Genomic DNA, 16,347 nt, shown 5'->3' with positions numbered 1-16,347 from the left:
TTTAATAGGTACATAATATCAAGTATTGTTATAACATGTATAAAATTTCAGATCACAATATGAAGCGATGAAACTCTTCAGGCTGGCATATGCAGCAAGGTTTTGAGGTCGCCACATAAAAATAACTAATGATTAAAAATATAAGCAACTAAAATGATACAAAAATGGCATAAGTACATACATAATTGTAAGCATATAGAAAAATTAAAAGGTGACTTGTCTTTTCAAACTTTTTTTTCTTCAATAGAGTGCAATAATAAAACCATATAACAACACTGAAGCCAAGCGTCAACACGACGTCTAAAAACATTAGTACTGTAGATAGAAGGTTGGGGTTGAGGACAGGGAGATAGATAAAGAGCATAGCTCACAACAGAGAAAGAAAGGAGTTCTATTAGCTTACCAGTCAATGCAGGAAGAAAATAATTCTGCTTGCTTAGAAGCGCTTTGAGCGAGAGTGGAAATAATGCACATCACATATAGCTTTAGAGACCATAGTATCATAGTACTTGCATGTCATTAAAAACAAAAAAAGAACAACCCTGAATTCTCAGAAAGAAATAAGGACATCACCACAAACTAACAAACAGCCAGCCAACAAAAGGGCAGAAAAGGGGTGGGGTGGGGGTGAACACAGGGGCGTGGGGGTCAGGTAGACAACTTTCAATGAAGAATCCATCTTAGAGATGAATGCTAATTGTCCAATAAGAAACTGATTACATGTTTACAGCAGCAAGTTACACATCGCTGGCATTGTCTCGGCTCCAGACGTACCAGGCACTGGCTTATATTAGCCAGATGCCATCAAGGCATAGCTGAACTGATAAATGTTGATGAACAAGGACCAGATTTCCTGAAAGGAAAAAAAAAAAGGTAGGAAAAAACTAAACGCCATGTTCAATTTACAACCTTTTGAAAGCTATGGGGCAGACATTATGTCAAGTCGATATTCTTATATTGCAGTTGGGTATGCCATGAACCATCCATGGTAAATAATAATAATTCATGATTTATCCATATCCTATCCAAAAGTGAAAGAATAAATGACTATGCTTGCTAAATAAGATAAGAGTGTTGGTAGGGTAGGAAGGATTTCTCAATTACAGTCACATGTTTGAAGCAGAGCAACAGGAGCCTGATGAACCCCTCAACAATAACCACAAAAACTAAATTCAACCCAAGTGTATCAGCAGAGATGAACTGCTTCACACTGTGATGCATTGGTAGCATTACAAACAGTCATAGCCACTTAAGCTTATCACCAACTGTCTTTGGATAGTTTAACTTTATTCCACAGTAGTTAGTGTTACACACACACCCTGTCACCATATCACAGCATGCCACTGTGGAAATATTTGGGCATTTCACAATGTGACATCAAATAAGCTTGTTGATCAAAACTACCATTGATTCTGGTAATAAATGGAAAGCCAGGAACATAATAAATAGAATAGGTAGGGATGAGCTGAATAACATTTTTTAAATTTCTCTATGGTTTTGCACACCAAAGATGTATACTTTTATGGGAAATCAAGATTTAAGTTTTGAATTTTTTGAAAATTGCAGATCTACTCATGGCAATGCGCTGCATTGCAACTTGTAGATAGCAATAGAGCACATAGGTTCTATTGTTTCTTCCCAGGATACACATATCCATTTGACTAAGACAGATGGAGGCAAAAACAAAAGTGCCATTTCTTTTCATAATACTACCTTCTCTTATCACAGATCACAGTGGATCACGGATGGAAATTAGCATTCTTGCTAAATCCGGTGTATTTACACAGCATTGTATGTGTGGTGTTCATTTAATATGCACTGTACCGTCCAAATAAACACTAGCTGGGTGGAATAGTGGAATTGATGTATGTATGCATGCATGTACTACGTTTGTTGTCGTACTGCAAGTAGCACATGTGCCAATCTAGGACAATGTTTTGGGGCTACCGCTTTGGTGGTGTAAGCCAAAAGGACCCAATCAGTGTTTTCCGCAAACAAATAAAATATCAATCTTTTAACTCCACCATAAAAGTTGTTTTGAAAGCGAGCGGCGGGCCACTTCCACCCCATGGATTTGCTTGGAATGGAAGCATAAGTGAACACAAGAACTAATGTGCAACAATGATTTTGATCAGGACAATGGTGTACATTCAAAGTGATGTATCTGATTACGTGGTAAAAGACAGGGAAGGCTCCACCAAAAAAAGATGTGTACACAAAATATCATTCCAGCATGTAAAGAAGAGGCCACATACCTGTCCATCCAAGAACCTACTGAATCAAGCATTCCATACCTTAACATCTGTCACTAAGTAGGTGGAAGAAAAATTCTGATGCTAAACTGTAGCCAACTACAAAGGTGGAAATAATGTGAATATTAAAGGCTGGTAGACAGTAGCCTACCAGATAAAAAAATTCCAAATATAATCTTACATGTGCATGTATTTACTAGCTGCCAAATATGTATTTATTTGTTAGGCTATATCCTGGGATAATATAATCAGTGAGAGGAATCATAGCAAATAAATAAGAGATAAATACAAATAATGGGAAAAGAAAAAGAAAGTTTCTCCATTTAAACACCTCAGCATTAACCTGATCAGAGTAACTGAGTTTTCCAGTCATAACTATCTGTAACTGATAACTCCATGTAATGGCTCTAAGGTGAGAAAATGTTCAGAAATTGTCCTCCTGAGATACTGTGTTGGTGTCAAAATTAACCATGTGAAACTGTTGTAATAAGACTAGGTTGCAAATGTGTCCACCAGAGTGCTGCAGCTAAACTATGCACACCTCTAGCTAAATAATGTGGTTTTAGATTTTGTAAAATCTTGTGATGCATGAGTTATCTCTTAAAACTTTGATGAGGTCGGTATGCTCCATGATAATTAGTTAATGATGTTTCCCCTTTTTTGGATTCTCATTGCACCCACACAGCATCAACTGCCCATTTGTGATGAAGAGACTAGAATGTGTAATTAATGAAAAGGTAACTTAACCCTTTTTACTTTTGTATCAGGGACAACAAGCCAGAATAATAACATAAAAATTAATGTAACTTCTTCTGAGCTTTGGCTTGTAATGTGTCATAAATGAACTTGTCCACCACCTATTCAATTCCTTTGCAAAGGGATACTTGCTGCAGCCACATTGAATCACAACAGCTCTGGCAATATCTTATCCTCCAAAAATTGTAAATGTTCTCCCATGAATGAACCAGCTTTCTGCCAAAGTCAGGGAATCACATCATCTCTAGTTGGCACTGCAGACCACTTTATTCAGCATAGCCTATATTCTGCCTCTATTTCTACCTCACACACCTGCTCTCATCCAGAATGCACAAGAGCACACAGGAACTCCTACTGCAAACACTCAAATCTGCCTCAGTTGACAGTTTATCTTCACAGAAAACACATTCAAAGCCATCTCCTAAACCACATTTCCTATCATTAAATAAAGCAAAGTCAGTATCCCAAGTAGCAACTGCATTCTCTGTTCAATAAAGCTAACATGACCTTGGGACAACAGTGGAGGCTGTGGGCATGGATCAAACAAAGAGTCAAATAATTGGAAAAGGTACAGTATGCAAAACTACAACATGAGTGGTGTGATGTTGACTGAAATTGTTCATCTTACATGCTTTTGATCAGGGCTGGGCAATAAGGGTAAAAAAAGAAGAAGCTGATCACAAAGTTTGTATTGTTTAAAAGGCAATATGTTGAGCTTTCATTTTAAATATTACTTTATATCAGAGCATGACACACTATTCGCTCATAGGCAACATGTCTTACAATGATTGCAATGGCATTAGTGATTTGTATTTAGACGATGGGCCTTACATGTTGCTAGGCAGAGTTGGAAAATACTTAAAACATTAATTTGACGTAATGTTAGTCATTGCTTTCATTCTGTGTGCTATTATGATATAACAAGGTTATAGTGTTGTCAGAACACTATAACCATCCTGACATTTTATGATATTTAACACTTTCAACCCGGTGTCCCTATTTTGGGCATGTCTTAATAAGGCATGCCCAAAATAGGGACACCGGGTTGCCTATAAGTTGTATAAGATAAGACAACTATAGGCGAAAACTTAAAAAAATATCAAATTGCGAAAATAGCAAATCTACAAGTATCAGCATTTTTTGGCACTTGACGCCATTATACAACGAAGTATGAAATAGGGCTTAAGTGGTTAAACAGCTGATGGTAACTCACTAACGGCTCCTAGTATTTTAGATGAGATACCCAGTAGTATAGGACTAAATATGTGGCGCTTACATTTGTGCTTGCTAGCCGTACTCTACCATAGATCTCACACTAACTGTTCTCTCCCTGAATCCATAGAGACACTTACTGCTGAGACCTGATTGTCTCCATGTATCGTACTCTCATTTATCATAATAAACATAGTTTATTATTGATCAGACCGAGACTTCAGTGTATTCCTGGCTCCAAGTTTATTTAGCATAAATCAATAGTATGGCCTAACTTTGTGGCATGGAGCTTTGACACAGATTACAAATATTACGATATTGGATTTGGATAGACAAAATATTTCACCCAAAACACAGAAGCTGAATTGCCATTTATTTTAACTACCTAGATTGACTGTATTAAAATTACTCTTTTCATGTCCCACCAATGAGAGACTATGATGTATGTGAGAGGACTCATTTTAATGACTCTGGTGAAGACACCTGAGGTTGAAAAGTTTGTATTTTTTTGCACTTTCAATCAATTGCCAAATTGACATTGTGCTCCAGAACTAAAATGTTTTTTGTTCAGATACCCTCAGTCCCATTTTGACCTTCGTCAAAATGTTTGACCTTCCTTTGAGTTAAGGATTGTGGCCAGACAGGTCTCTCTCTTTGTTGTTGCTTTAATTTACATTTGCGAGGGACATTCATTTAGCTCATTAGTGAGCAAATGTACCAACCTTCTAATTTGGGCAACCAAAATAGTGGCATGTGACACTGTGGTGTTTGTATGTCAGGGATATGGCCAGGACTTCAGATATACTGAGCTCATGAGTCAGTTACACACACAAGTATAGTAATATATTATCTTTTATGAAAGTATAAAATGCTGTCATGTACTGCACTTTGGAGTAAAAGTACAACTTCATTTCTGGTGAAATTAGGCCCATTTGGTGTTCAATTCTGTAGTGGCCTTCTGACTTTAATTCATCAACTCGGGGCTCCCAAACAAATCACAGCTGGATGAGCTGTACTGCAGAGCTTGCGTTTGTAGCAATGTAATGTCATCTTCCAGAGAAAATGACTAAGGTCTTCATCTCAAAGTGTCCTCAAACATAGCTACAGTCTTGGTGGAATGTAGCCAACATATTTCAGTCATTGTGAAATATAAAGTTAAGAATTTCAAATGCATGTAGTAAATTTAAAAATGTAAAATAGTCTTTTTAATTCATTACGTAATACGTTATTTATACTTTCAGCACACATTTATGACTGCCATGTTACTTTTAGATTATGGATAATTTATTTGGATGGCATGATAGCCATAATATGACTCATGAGAAGTTCTAAAATCCTGGCTACACTCCTATATGTGTAGCACTGTGCCACATGACTCGCTGTTTGTGTTGTCATTTGTCATATTGCTAACTATATAAAGACATTTCTGTCAAGGAAATATAGTTATGCCATTGCCCAACCCATAGCATATTCAAAAACATGTTTTGTTTCTTTTGGATGATCATACCAGCATATTTTGATCTAAAATGCATACATGGTATGCAAAATGTTTAGATTGGCAGGAATGTAATTGGTTGTTTTATCATTCATAATACCTACAGGGGTAACTCATTCAGTGTGAAGCCTCCACATCAGTACATGAAAACAGTAGACAACATGGCAGTGGGTAGATTAACCATATTAACCCTGGCGTCTCTATTTTGGGCCATTATAGGCAAAAGTTCTCAAAAATAGCCTAAGCCCATGTGCTGAAGATGAAAATAGCCGATCTACAAGCTCACAATGTGTCACAGTGCGACGTGATGCAAGCTTGTAGATCGGCTATTTTCGGCACGCGACACCATCGTACGACTAAGTATAAATCAGGCTTAAGTTGTTTTAAATATAGAGATGGGACACAAAGAGCAGAGAGAGGAAAAAGAAAGATTAAAAGGTGTTTGCGATGAGGTGAGGTACATAGCGTGTTGAGGGACAGGTTTTGGGGTAAGAAGTTCCTTGGAGATTGAAATTCAAGCTGGTGATGTCGATGGAGACAGTACGTTCAACAGGTGGGGTCAGTCCCTGCTGAGGGTGTTGGTGTGTGTGTGTGTGTGTGTGTGTGTGTGTGTGTGTGTGTGTGTGTGTGTGTGTGTGTGTGTGTGTGTGTGTGTGTGTGTGTGTGTGTGTGTGTGTGTGTGTGTGTGTGTGTGTGTGTGTGAGATGATTGTACATGTAGATGACTGTATATGCAATGTTACATTTGTCTGTAGGCAAGTCTGAGCGTATGTAATGCGCCTTTATGTGAAGCTCTGGGGTATTTCACCGTGTTTAAGTGGGTGCACAAAATGGATGCACATTTGTGAGAATGTTACGCGTTGTAATTAATGCATTTGTGACCTCATCGGCCCTTGCTGTAGCCAGGGAAAAACTGGTCGAGTAGCATCTGAAGCGTCTTGTTGAGAGTCATGACGTAGTCCTTGCCCAGGTCATGACGACAGGCAGGGCAGGTATACACCTCCGCACGGAAGGATCTCTGGAGACAGGTCTAGAGGGCAGCAAGAGGAATACAGAGAGAAGAAAAACTGGCATTTATTAGCATTTCATATGTTCGGATATACTGATAGTCGTGTTAATGTAGCGGGGAAAACTATAGATATTTCAGTTCTTCACTTCATTAGAGACCAACATTAAAGGAGCAATAGACAACACGCCGCCACTAGATGTCCCACTTTTACAACACCTTTGTATCATAAGGTTCACCATTTCCCTGTTGCCTCTATAAGGCAGCAAAGGCAGCAGTCATGTGGACTGCAACATTGTAAGGCGATGGTTGCCTAACAAGAATGTATTTTAGGGTAAAAAGTACAGTATCCAATGAAAACAAATGATGGCTGCCTTTAAGTTGTGGCTTACAGAGGTAAACAAACCAAATTTCTTGAGTTTTGACATCCCAGCAAAGTTGGCAAAGTTATTCCACAATAATAATTCATTTGTTTGAGAAAAGCAATACTTATATTACACACCTTTTTTTAAGCTCTGTGGGTGTGTCATTTTATTTTTCAGAATCAGAATGTTATCTATATACCCTTTACTAAACATTAAATACCTACCTTACAAACACTGTGTGAACAGGTGGTAGTGATGGGCTGGAATGCCAGCTCCTGGCAGCACACGCACATAAAGCTCTGCTCCACCTTGCGCAGGAAGTTCTAAATATTCACAAAGTCATGGAATGAAGTCAATAACCACAGAAAACAGATGTTGTATACTGTGTTTCAATTAGCATAGGTCTGTAGGTGACGGTAAAACATTCTGTCAAACAAACAAAAGTAGTCAAGTTGTCAGATTGTTTGGGGACAGATTAGACTAAAGCAGACATTGGAACTTAAAAATGTACTTCCAAGGAGGATTCATATTTTTCCACAATTCGATTATTAGCATTAATTCCAAGCTCAAACCTCGTAATATAATGTATCCCTAGTTTAAGCCCCACTAGCGACAATCCATCCAAAACTTGTACTAAACAACCAAAACTACTGGCTAGACTGCCATAAAATGTGCTGTGCACCTTCATGCTGTGGTCTTAATGGGACAAAATACCAATTTGACAATAGGATTGGAGCAAGTTACATGCTCGCCAACACATCTAACCGAATTAGACAAGTTTGAAGGAAAACCTAACTTGTAAAGATGCACAACAAGCTGCACAAGATAGGACCAGATGATTTATCTTGTAGAAAAATGTGTCAAGATCGTGAGGCTTTGTTCGTTACAGAGCTAATTATCTTAATTTATCCCAAACCCAATGCAAAAACGTCATTGGAAATCTGCTGTAGGAACCGATGTTGGCTGGGAATTCTGGGAGGGCCTGCAAAAAAACAGCACCTCTACCACACAGTAAAAAATGAAACACTTGACTATTTTGGCTGAACTTTGCTTTTTGAGTGGTGCCGAAGGCAACCACTCCTATACATGACTTTGTCTGTGCGTCCGTGTGTCCGTATGTATGTATGTATGTATTATGTATGTATGTATTTGTATGTCTGTCCACAAACATTGATGACAACATCAATACGGGGGTCAATACGGGGCTCATCAAAGGCACCACTCACTTCACACAGGGTGTGATTTTTTAATTAAAATCCAACCATTACACTGCTGTTCAGTATACTATTTAGAAAAGAAAAAGAAAATGAAGATATATTTATGTCTTCTAAGAGGAATCGAGGGATGGAGTAACCTTGAGTTACCTCATTCACATGTTAAAAGACTTGAAGTGAATACGGATACATACCTCATTTACAGTGATGGAAAAAGCACTAAAATGTTTTATTTAAGTACGGTAGTATCAATAATGCAATGTAGAAATACTCTGTTACAAGTAAAAGTTTGGAATTATCTTTAACCTTTTTTCTCCACAATTTGGTTATCATTTAGCCAATTTAGCCAATTAATTCCTCCCCACACACAGAGTTGGAGTTCATAAGGATTCATACCTAATTCACATGCATGCATTTTACAGAATTGGAGTGAATTAGAATACAGATCTCATTCAAGTGTTGTAGTTAATTAGGATACATACCGGGCCCTCTTTCAAATGTCCCATGGCCTCATCCCAGAGTTTCCTGTTGGCGCCGTCCTCTTGGATTAACTGTTGCTGCTGCTCTGACAGCTTGAAGGCCTCCTCTATCTTCACCCGTTTGGAGGAAGGCTCCTCTGCTGGTAATCCCTCTGCTAAGTACACACACACTGTAAGTGTACAACACCTAGAAAAAGAAGGACCCTAAATTCGGATTTATTCTGTTGTACAGCGTAGGGATACGATGTGTTGTGAACTTGTAGATCTGCAATATCCTGGGAGGGACACCATAGTACGATGGAGTATAAATGAGGCATAACTCCTGGACTTGAACTTTAGGAATGAATGCACCCACCAGTGTCCCTGGGTGTCTTCTGCCCTCCGTTACTCTGTGGCTTCTCCTCCTCTTCTTCAGCGGCCATTGGCTGCTCCTCTTCAGCTTCCTCTTCTTCATCTTCTTCCTCCTTGACTTTGAGGTTTATCCGAGGTCGGCTTCTCCCGGTGCGTCGCTTTCCACGTGTGGAACCGCCACTCTTAACACTGGCCTCCTTCTTGGTCTTGTTAGCCATGGCCTCTACGTAGCCAGGTGGATACTGCACAGAGACAGGGAACATGCCGATATGTACTGTGCCGATGTATAACTGTTTTAAGGTTATTTATACTACTTTGTAGCTTTCCTTGTGGTCAGAAACGTCCAAGCGCAAACTTGAGAGCCGATCGCAGATTATCACGAATTGCGCGCATACTACATCACAGATCATATGTAAAAAACATATAAAACAAATAAAATGTATGTAAAATGAGAAGTGATTGTACTAGACAGGTTCTAGAACGGAGGTACAGTGCCATGATATGATTGAGGGTAAAAGCAATAAATGTAATAATTTTTTACTTACTTTTAATTTTTCACCTACATACATTTTTTGCTCAATATGACCTTAAACCACTAAAACCATGGTGGGGTTCCCCCAGGGCCCAATATCTAACCTGTACAGCTAGTCCCAGTTTCTTAATCCTTTCCAATCCCTCAGGTGTCCACGGGGCAGGCTCCAGATCATCACGTCTTAACAGGTACCTCCACACCAGGAAACCGCATTTCCCAATCTCTGGCCAATACTTCACCACCTAGTCCAAATACAAACAAATACTGTAAATCTGATAGGATCAAAAATCAATATCAGAACAGTAACTTATATATCGTTGCTGTCGGGCAGAAACCTTGTATTTCCATATTTAAACTTTTTGTTTTTTTCTAAAATTAATTCATCATTCAGGAGTGTCGCACTAAAGTAGTGAAAATAGCAGATCTACAAGCTCACAACGCAACACATTGGGCATTTGTAGATGGGCTCACTATTCACTATTCACTATTTTTTTTTCTATTTTATTTTAAAACGGTAATAAAAAAGGAATGGTTTTGGACATGCATGTACAAGGTTTCCAAGGTGTTCAGAGACTGACTATTGAGTCTAGTGTAGTCTGTACCTTGTAAATACCGTCATAACGGTTCCCCTCCTCAGGGGCATATTTGCTGATGCGTCGGCCCTTGGAACTGCGTATAACTCTCACAGGCTTCCCAGCCCGCCAGTTCCTGGACTCTGCCCCGTCTTTGTCATTTAGAGGTGCGTCGCAGTTCGATGCCAGTGCCCTACAGGTATGACCAGAGGGCAAAAGCCATAGGATGTAGTATGTCTAACTCAGTTTTGCACTCAACAGCTTCTCCAGGGCTTTTCCAAGATTTGCAGAAGGCTCAATTAGAACCCCAAACTATCTATAAATATCTACAAATGTTAACCATTCCTGTGGGGTTCAGCCTTTTAGTAAGAAACTGTACATTTTCAAAAGATCTGTAAACTACACAGTGGTTTATTCATTTGTAATTCTGACAGTGTACGAGTTAAATTAACACTGAGGATTTTACTGTGTAAATAAATTATATTCTTTTTCAACAATGTTGAGTCAAAGCTTGACCCCCAAACCCAAACAAATTAAGCAAGAAATTCCATCTGACCCCATCCAAGTCCACCGAGTCCAGTTCAATCCTGTTGGGCTGCATTAACATCTTGCTTTAGTACAATGGTGACTGACCCCCACAGTTAAGTGTAGTACCTATTCATGTGGGTCAGGGTCTGGTCAAACGAGTGCTCGCCAATCCGCTTGTTTCCCGAGAGGTCGCGCCCCCCACTTCCTGTGTAGGTAAACTCATCTCCCCTGTCCTACAGGGCATGCCCACACATTGCACAGGTCAGTAACTGTAGAACAAAACACTCAAAACAACAAGGAAATGTCCAGCTGAGAAAGATGTATATACACTTTCCCTGCGATATCCATCCACCATCCTGTCAATTCAGAAATCTCTTAAAGCTGCAATCCGGAACTTATTTTAATAAATAAAATGATAATTTAAACAATCTGTGTGGTAGTGAATGTTTAACTATATAAATAGCTCATCTGCAGTCGTTGGTCTCCCTACTCCTCCATTGAGAAATGCAGACTTTGGTGTTGGGTAGGACATGTATGTACTGGTTGACAACTAGTACTGCCTGAAGCTCATAGTGCAATATCTCCCCTGACCAAGTGGGGATGCCTTATTGGAAGAGCAGTAGAAATGTTGTGTCATGTGGGAGACCCGGGTTCGAATCCCGAGTCGGACATGGACTCAGTCTCTAGTTGAGTTAAGTGATCAGAGACTGACTTGTGACAAGTTGTGAGTCTAGTTTAGTCTGTACCTTGTAAATACCGTCATAGCGGTTCCCCTCCTCAGGGGTATATTCATGCTCCTGAGGAGGGGCATAATATGCAATGGATTGCAGTTCTAATGAGTTACTGTGATCTGGTTTGCACCAATTAAAATGAGATAGAAATGTAAGTATACATGGAAACTGCTGACTTTAATACTCCCGTCAAACTACTTCCTCGAGGAACTTCAACATTGAAGAGAAGAAAAGAAAGGAGTGGGGAGTGGGTGCATTTATAAGGACAACAAAACAATTTAACCAGATGGAATTCACCCATTTTCAAGTACCACTACAAGTACACTTGAATAACTACTGGGGTAAAGGAAGAATATTCATGTGGAAGGCATCGTTTAATAAAAACATCAACAACCCACCACTTCGTCCTCAAATCCCCCGGCAAGCACAAGAGAATAGGAGCCATCATTACTGCGCCCGTGGATACCGCCTACATGTGGTCTGTGCACCCCCGCCTCGCTGACCTGCAAAGATGCACATGGATGATATGAGAATGATTTGTGGAAGGATGACGAGGGGGAGAGAAGGGGAGATAGCTTACATAATATAGAAGGAAGGTTAGAAAATGATGTGCTGGTTAATATATTTGAAAAACGACAATCACAAAGATGTCACATCATTTCACTGATAACAATGTGATATGAAGAAGGAATGCAACCTAAATAGATGATGTGCAATGTTATCAGAAGCCACTCTTTAGACCATAATAAAAGCTAACCTGTACTCTGAATTTCCAGGTGGTTCCAACAGGAACGCCGGGTACGGGCCCATAGTGATTGGAAGGAACAATAGTGCATTCCTTAGTGCGACCCACGCAGGCCATACCCTGCAAGTGCAGAGAGTAACAAACTACTGTAACATACAAAGCTTATAGGCACAGAAAGTCCCATTTGAGTGGAATTATCTCTTAAAGTGTAAGTTTCATGTCACATACATCATAACTTCAGTCCTCCTGACCTGACCTAATCTGCACTAAAAGACTAGTAGGCCTACACTTTGTTCAATTGCAATTCATGAAATTGCAACCTCAAATAATTGCTTTGACTCATAACACACTTTAATGTGGCCCAATATAATGAGCTAGACTATTTTCTATTAGTATATAGACTATAGAGTAATAGGAAAGTAAATAATGTTCCACTGAGGGTTGTAGGAAATGGCATTGTCAATTTTGCATCATAGTATACCTGTATAGTCTAATGTCAGAAAAGGGAACTTACTTAAACTATGAAAGAAAACAGGCAAGACAAAAAAAAATGTCTAGGAAAATCTATATACAATGCTTGGGGTACCAAAGCTGTCAGCTTGGCAGCTAGAAAGGAATAGTCTTAGAGAAAAACCTAAATTGTTCTGATGAGAGAAGATATAGTGTGGGGGAAAAAACTGGGTTAATTAACAGCGTGGCTTCCAAGTCGATTTCAGACGTCATGTGGCCAGTCGATTATGTCAGTCATCTATGACGTCAGTGAATATGACATCAGTCAACTCCATATTTGGGCAAAGTTTGTTCTAAAAAGTGGAAAGAAAATCCATTGGGGAGTTACTTCCTTGGGCTTACTGGCAGTGTGCACAAGACATTTGGTTGGTCCAGTACACCCAATGATGCCATTCACGTGAAAAAACGCGTCTGGAGATGTCAACATTTTGTGGAGAAATACACAGACATAGGATCTCATTCTGCTCATAGATATCAGAAAGATAGAATTTTGAAGAACGCATCAAGTACAGAGGCAATTCATGTCCAGTTTACCACGGGGGGAGGGGGTATAGAGAGGGGTTCATTCCTAGTCTCGTCTCTATCAAGTGGTACTTTTGGTTGTTCATGACTGCGACTCACCTTCCCCCAGTCCCTTTGACTCCCGGTCGTTGCAGAGGGCATTTTGGCTTTCTTCTTGCTAGCTTTGAGCTTCTCTCCTGCTTTTATCACTTCACTCGTGTCGTTCTTACAGGTGGGACAGTACCTGAAGGAACACAGGGAACTCAGTTTGTGCTGTCATTAGTTCTGACAAAGCCACAGATGAAAAGGCCAAACAAAGGGCTTTAAAGATCGAAAAACAAAAGGCTACTCATAAATCATTGTCATCAGATTTGATGCACGAGCGTGTGTGTGTGTGTGTGTGTGTGTTTGTGTATATGTATACAAATGCATTTCTGCACGTGTTCTTCTCTCGATAAAGTCACGTTCATGTATTTGTGTGAGCACACAGCACAATCCTCAATGTTAATTGAAAGTCACTTAGTTAAGCCTGACATCATTGTATTTTTGTATAACAAAAATACCTGATCTACAAGCTCACAAGGTTTCACAACAACGTGTTGCGCTGGTAGTTCCTCTATTTTCAATTCAGGCATTTAGCAGAGGCTCTTATCCAGAGCTACAATAAGCAAGGTAATCACATACGGTACATAGGATGCAAAGAAACAAACAGTGTAGTGCCTCAGGAAACTAGGATCACAGGAAAACCAAGAAGAACCTAGCATCAAGTATCGTCTAAACAATATACTATAAAACGTATAAGTACATTGAAACTATAGGATACCAGGTAAACAATGAACCTAGCATCTGTTTAAATAATGCTATATAAACTCCAAGCTTAACAGTGTAGTCAAGAAAAACAATACGATGTGCATAAATTAACCACATAAACCCTTAGTTGCTTAGTTGACCAGGGTCCCCTATAACTCTATACTAAGTCCACTCCTTTTTCCCCTCTGCATCAAATATCTTCAGTGACAATAGCACATCTACAAGCTCACAATGTAATGCATAGCGACGCGTGAGTTTGTAGAATAGGGACACTAGGGTTCATGTGGGCAAGAATTATAGGCTTAGGCTATCTGAGCGAGCTAAGGCAATTCGAGGCTATTTGAGCGCAATTTGATACTGTACGTATAAATTACATATAAACGCTGCAATGTGTTGTGAGCTTGTAGATCTGCTATTTTCGCTGAGCGTTCGCCTTGGAATAGGCTAGAGTTCATGTGGTTAACAATTATAGGCCTGGGTTATTTTTGAGAATGACATTCCCAGAATAGGGAAGCCAGGGATAACGTGGTTCTCTGGGTCCATTGCATTGTGTGTGTGTGTGTGTGTTGTCTCACCAGTCCTCGTCATCGGGGATGGTAGCTAGCGGGGGGTTGAGACAGTAGATGTGGAAGGCCATGTTGCACTCGTCACACAACAGCTGCATGTGAGCGTCCTGCTTGCCACCACACACACAGCACGAGCAGAAGCGGCACTCCGCATCTGGGTCTGCTTTGCAGTGCTTACACTCTATGCCACTCTTTCCTGGAGAGAGAACACACGCACGCACCGCCAGCATTTTGTTTAAAAGTGAATATTTTAAAGTGCATTGTATTCAGAGTTCAAGTCATGGGCTATAGCCTGCAGGGAACGGCAAGACTTGCTATTATTTGTACATGCAGGCATTTACAAAGAAATTTAAATTACTGCATTATAGAGCAGACAAGGCATAATACACGAAAAATAGACAGGTTAAAAATGACACGCCCGGGCAATTATACTTAGTTGCACGCCGGAATTGCATGTCGAAAAAATATTCCACCAACAGGCTCACAGCGCATAAGGTTTGAGCTTGTACATTTGCCATTTTTGGCACACATGCAACAACATTAACAAAACCAAATTAAGCATAACGCCTGCGACTGGGTAAAGCAGTAATGTACTCATTGCCTGGACCGTATTCATCCTGAACAATCCTATGAGCTTACAATGATTCTTTCTTAATGTCATTAAATGAGAATTTTTTATGGGCTATTCGTGGCTTGTTTGTCACTGGTCTTCTGTAAAAAAACAACAACACACATTTAAGTATGGATGACTATAAAACCGCTCTAGTCTTGATTTTAGAAAGATTACTAATAACATGGCATGATCATTTTTGTCCTCAATAAATTAAGGTAGGGTAAGTGATATTTTCTTTGTTAAAATAAGTGTTAAATAGCTCTATATTCTGATAGTACTCATGCTATAGAGTGTTTGTTCAGTAAAGGAGTTTCCCCATCTCTCCAGCTCTTAAATAAACAGAAAATGCATAGTCAGGTTGGGATACCAATTCTATCCAATCAGGAGAGAGGAGATACAGGATAAACAAGTCAAATTGTAAGTGATGACAAAGAAATTATCAAACAAAAAATTGGAACACTATAAAATTGAAGCTGATAAATGGGTACTCTCTCTAGATTGGCTGAAATTGGAAACCCATCTGAAAATATGTGTACGTGTGCGTGTGTGTGAACATGTCTATGTGTGACCACACTGAGACAGACCGTTCATGCTGGCTCTGTGCTCCCTGCAGCACGCAGGGAGCTTACGTCTCCCTTTGCCACATAAACTTGACTTGCTCTGTTAAAGTTTAAGATACTTTCATATGACAACAGCAGAAATGTAATCAATACATGAAACAGTGTTTCTCAACACTGTGGACAGAGGATGGAACGGTGTGATGGATGCATCTTGCTTGTTAGTAAGATACTAAGATCCATAAAAAATATCACACACCTAACATCCCACAAGTATTGTCGACTTCGACCCGCAAGTGAGAAACTCACTGTGGGCAAGTTGAGGCACAGCTGTTTACAAATTGGGGGGGGGAACACTATCAGGAGTCACTCCTGATGAACAAAAATGGCAGACAAAAAATGTGAGAACCACTGCTCTATAGCAACGATTACTATTAGAATATAATGCTTCTTTTAACAAAAAAACATTTAGTTTTAACCAAAAGATATCACTTACCCTACCTTTAATGGTGACCCTAAAACAGAAATGTGACTATTGTGCCATGCATGGTGG

General features: G+C 39.6%; 1 protein-coding gene across 2 annotated transcripts in view; it reads right to left on the bottom strand.

The window, feature by feature from the left end:
• Positions 1-5,422: 5,422 nt before the first annotated feature.
• uhrf2 (ubiquitin like with PHD and ring finger domains 2) overlaps positions 5,423-16,347 on the bottom strand; it is a 36,797-nt gene continuing 25,872 nt past the window's right edge. Inside the window, exons 6-16 of one of the 2 annotated variants that reach the window (XM_084046742.1) lie at positions 14,634-14,820; positions 13,369-13,492; positions 12,250-12,357; positions 11,891-11,995; positions 10,888-10,994; positions 10,264-10,426; positions 9,766-9,903; positions 9,134-9,371; positions 8,782-8,933; positions 7,310-7,408; positions 5,423-6,744 (exon numbers count right to left, since the gene is read on the bottom strand). In XM_084046742.1, coding sequence (XP_083902868.1) covers positions 6,598-6,744; positions 7,310-7,408; positions 8,782-8,933; positions 9,134-9,371; positions 9,766-9,903; positions 10,264-10,426; positions 10,888-10,994; positions 11,891-11,995; positions 12,250-12,357; positions 13,369-13,492; positions 14,634-14,820 — 1,568 coding nt within the window. In that variant the 3' untranslated portion in view covers positions 5,423-6,597. The remainder of the gene's footprint in view (positions 6,745-7,309; positions 7,409-8,781; positions 8,934-9,133; positions 9,372-9,765; positions 9,904-10,263; positions 10,427-10,887; positions 10,995-11,890; positions 11,996-12,249; positions 12,358-13,368; positions 13,493-14,633; positions 14,821-16,347) is intronic. The other variant, XM_084046743.1, reaches the window with a different exon arrangement.

Source organism: Gymnoscopelus microlampas (assembly GCF_963454915.1).
Source record: "Gymnoscopelus microlampas genome assembly, chromosome: 21".
NCBI lineage: Eukaryota > Metazoa > Chordata > Actinopteri > Myctophiformes > Myctophidae > Gymnoscopelus > Gymnoscopelus microlampas.
Note: the sequence above shows the minus strand (reverse complement) of the source record. Positions and strands in the feature narration are given on the sequence as shown.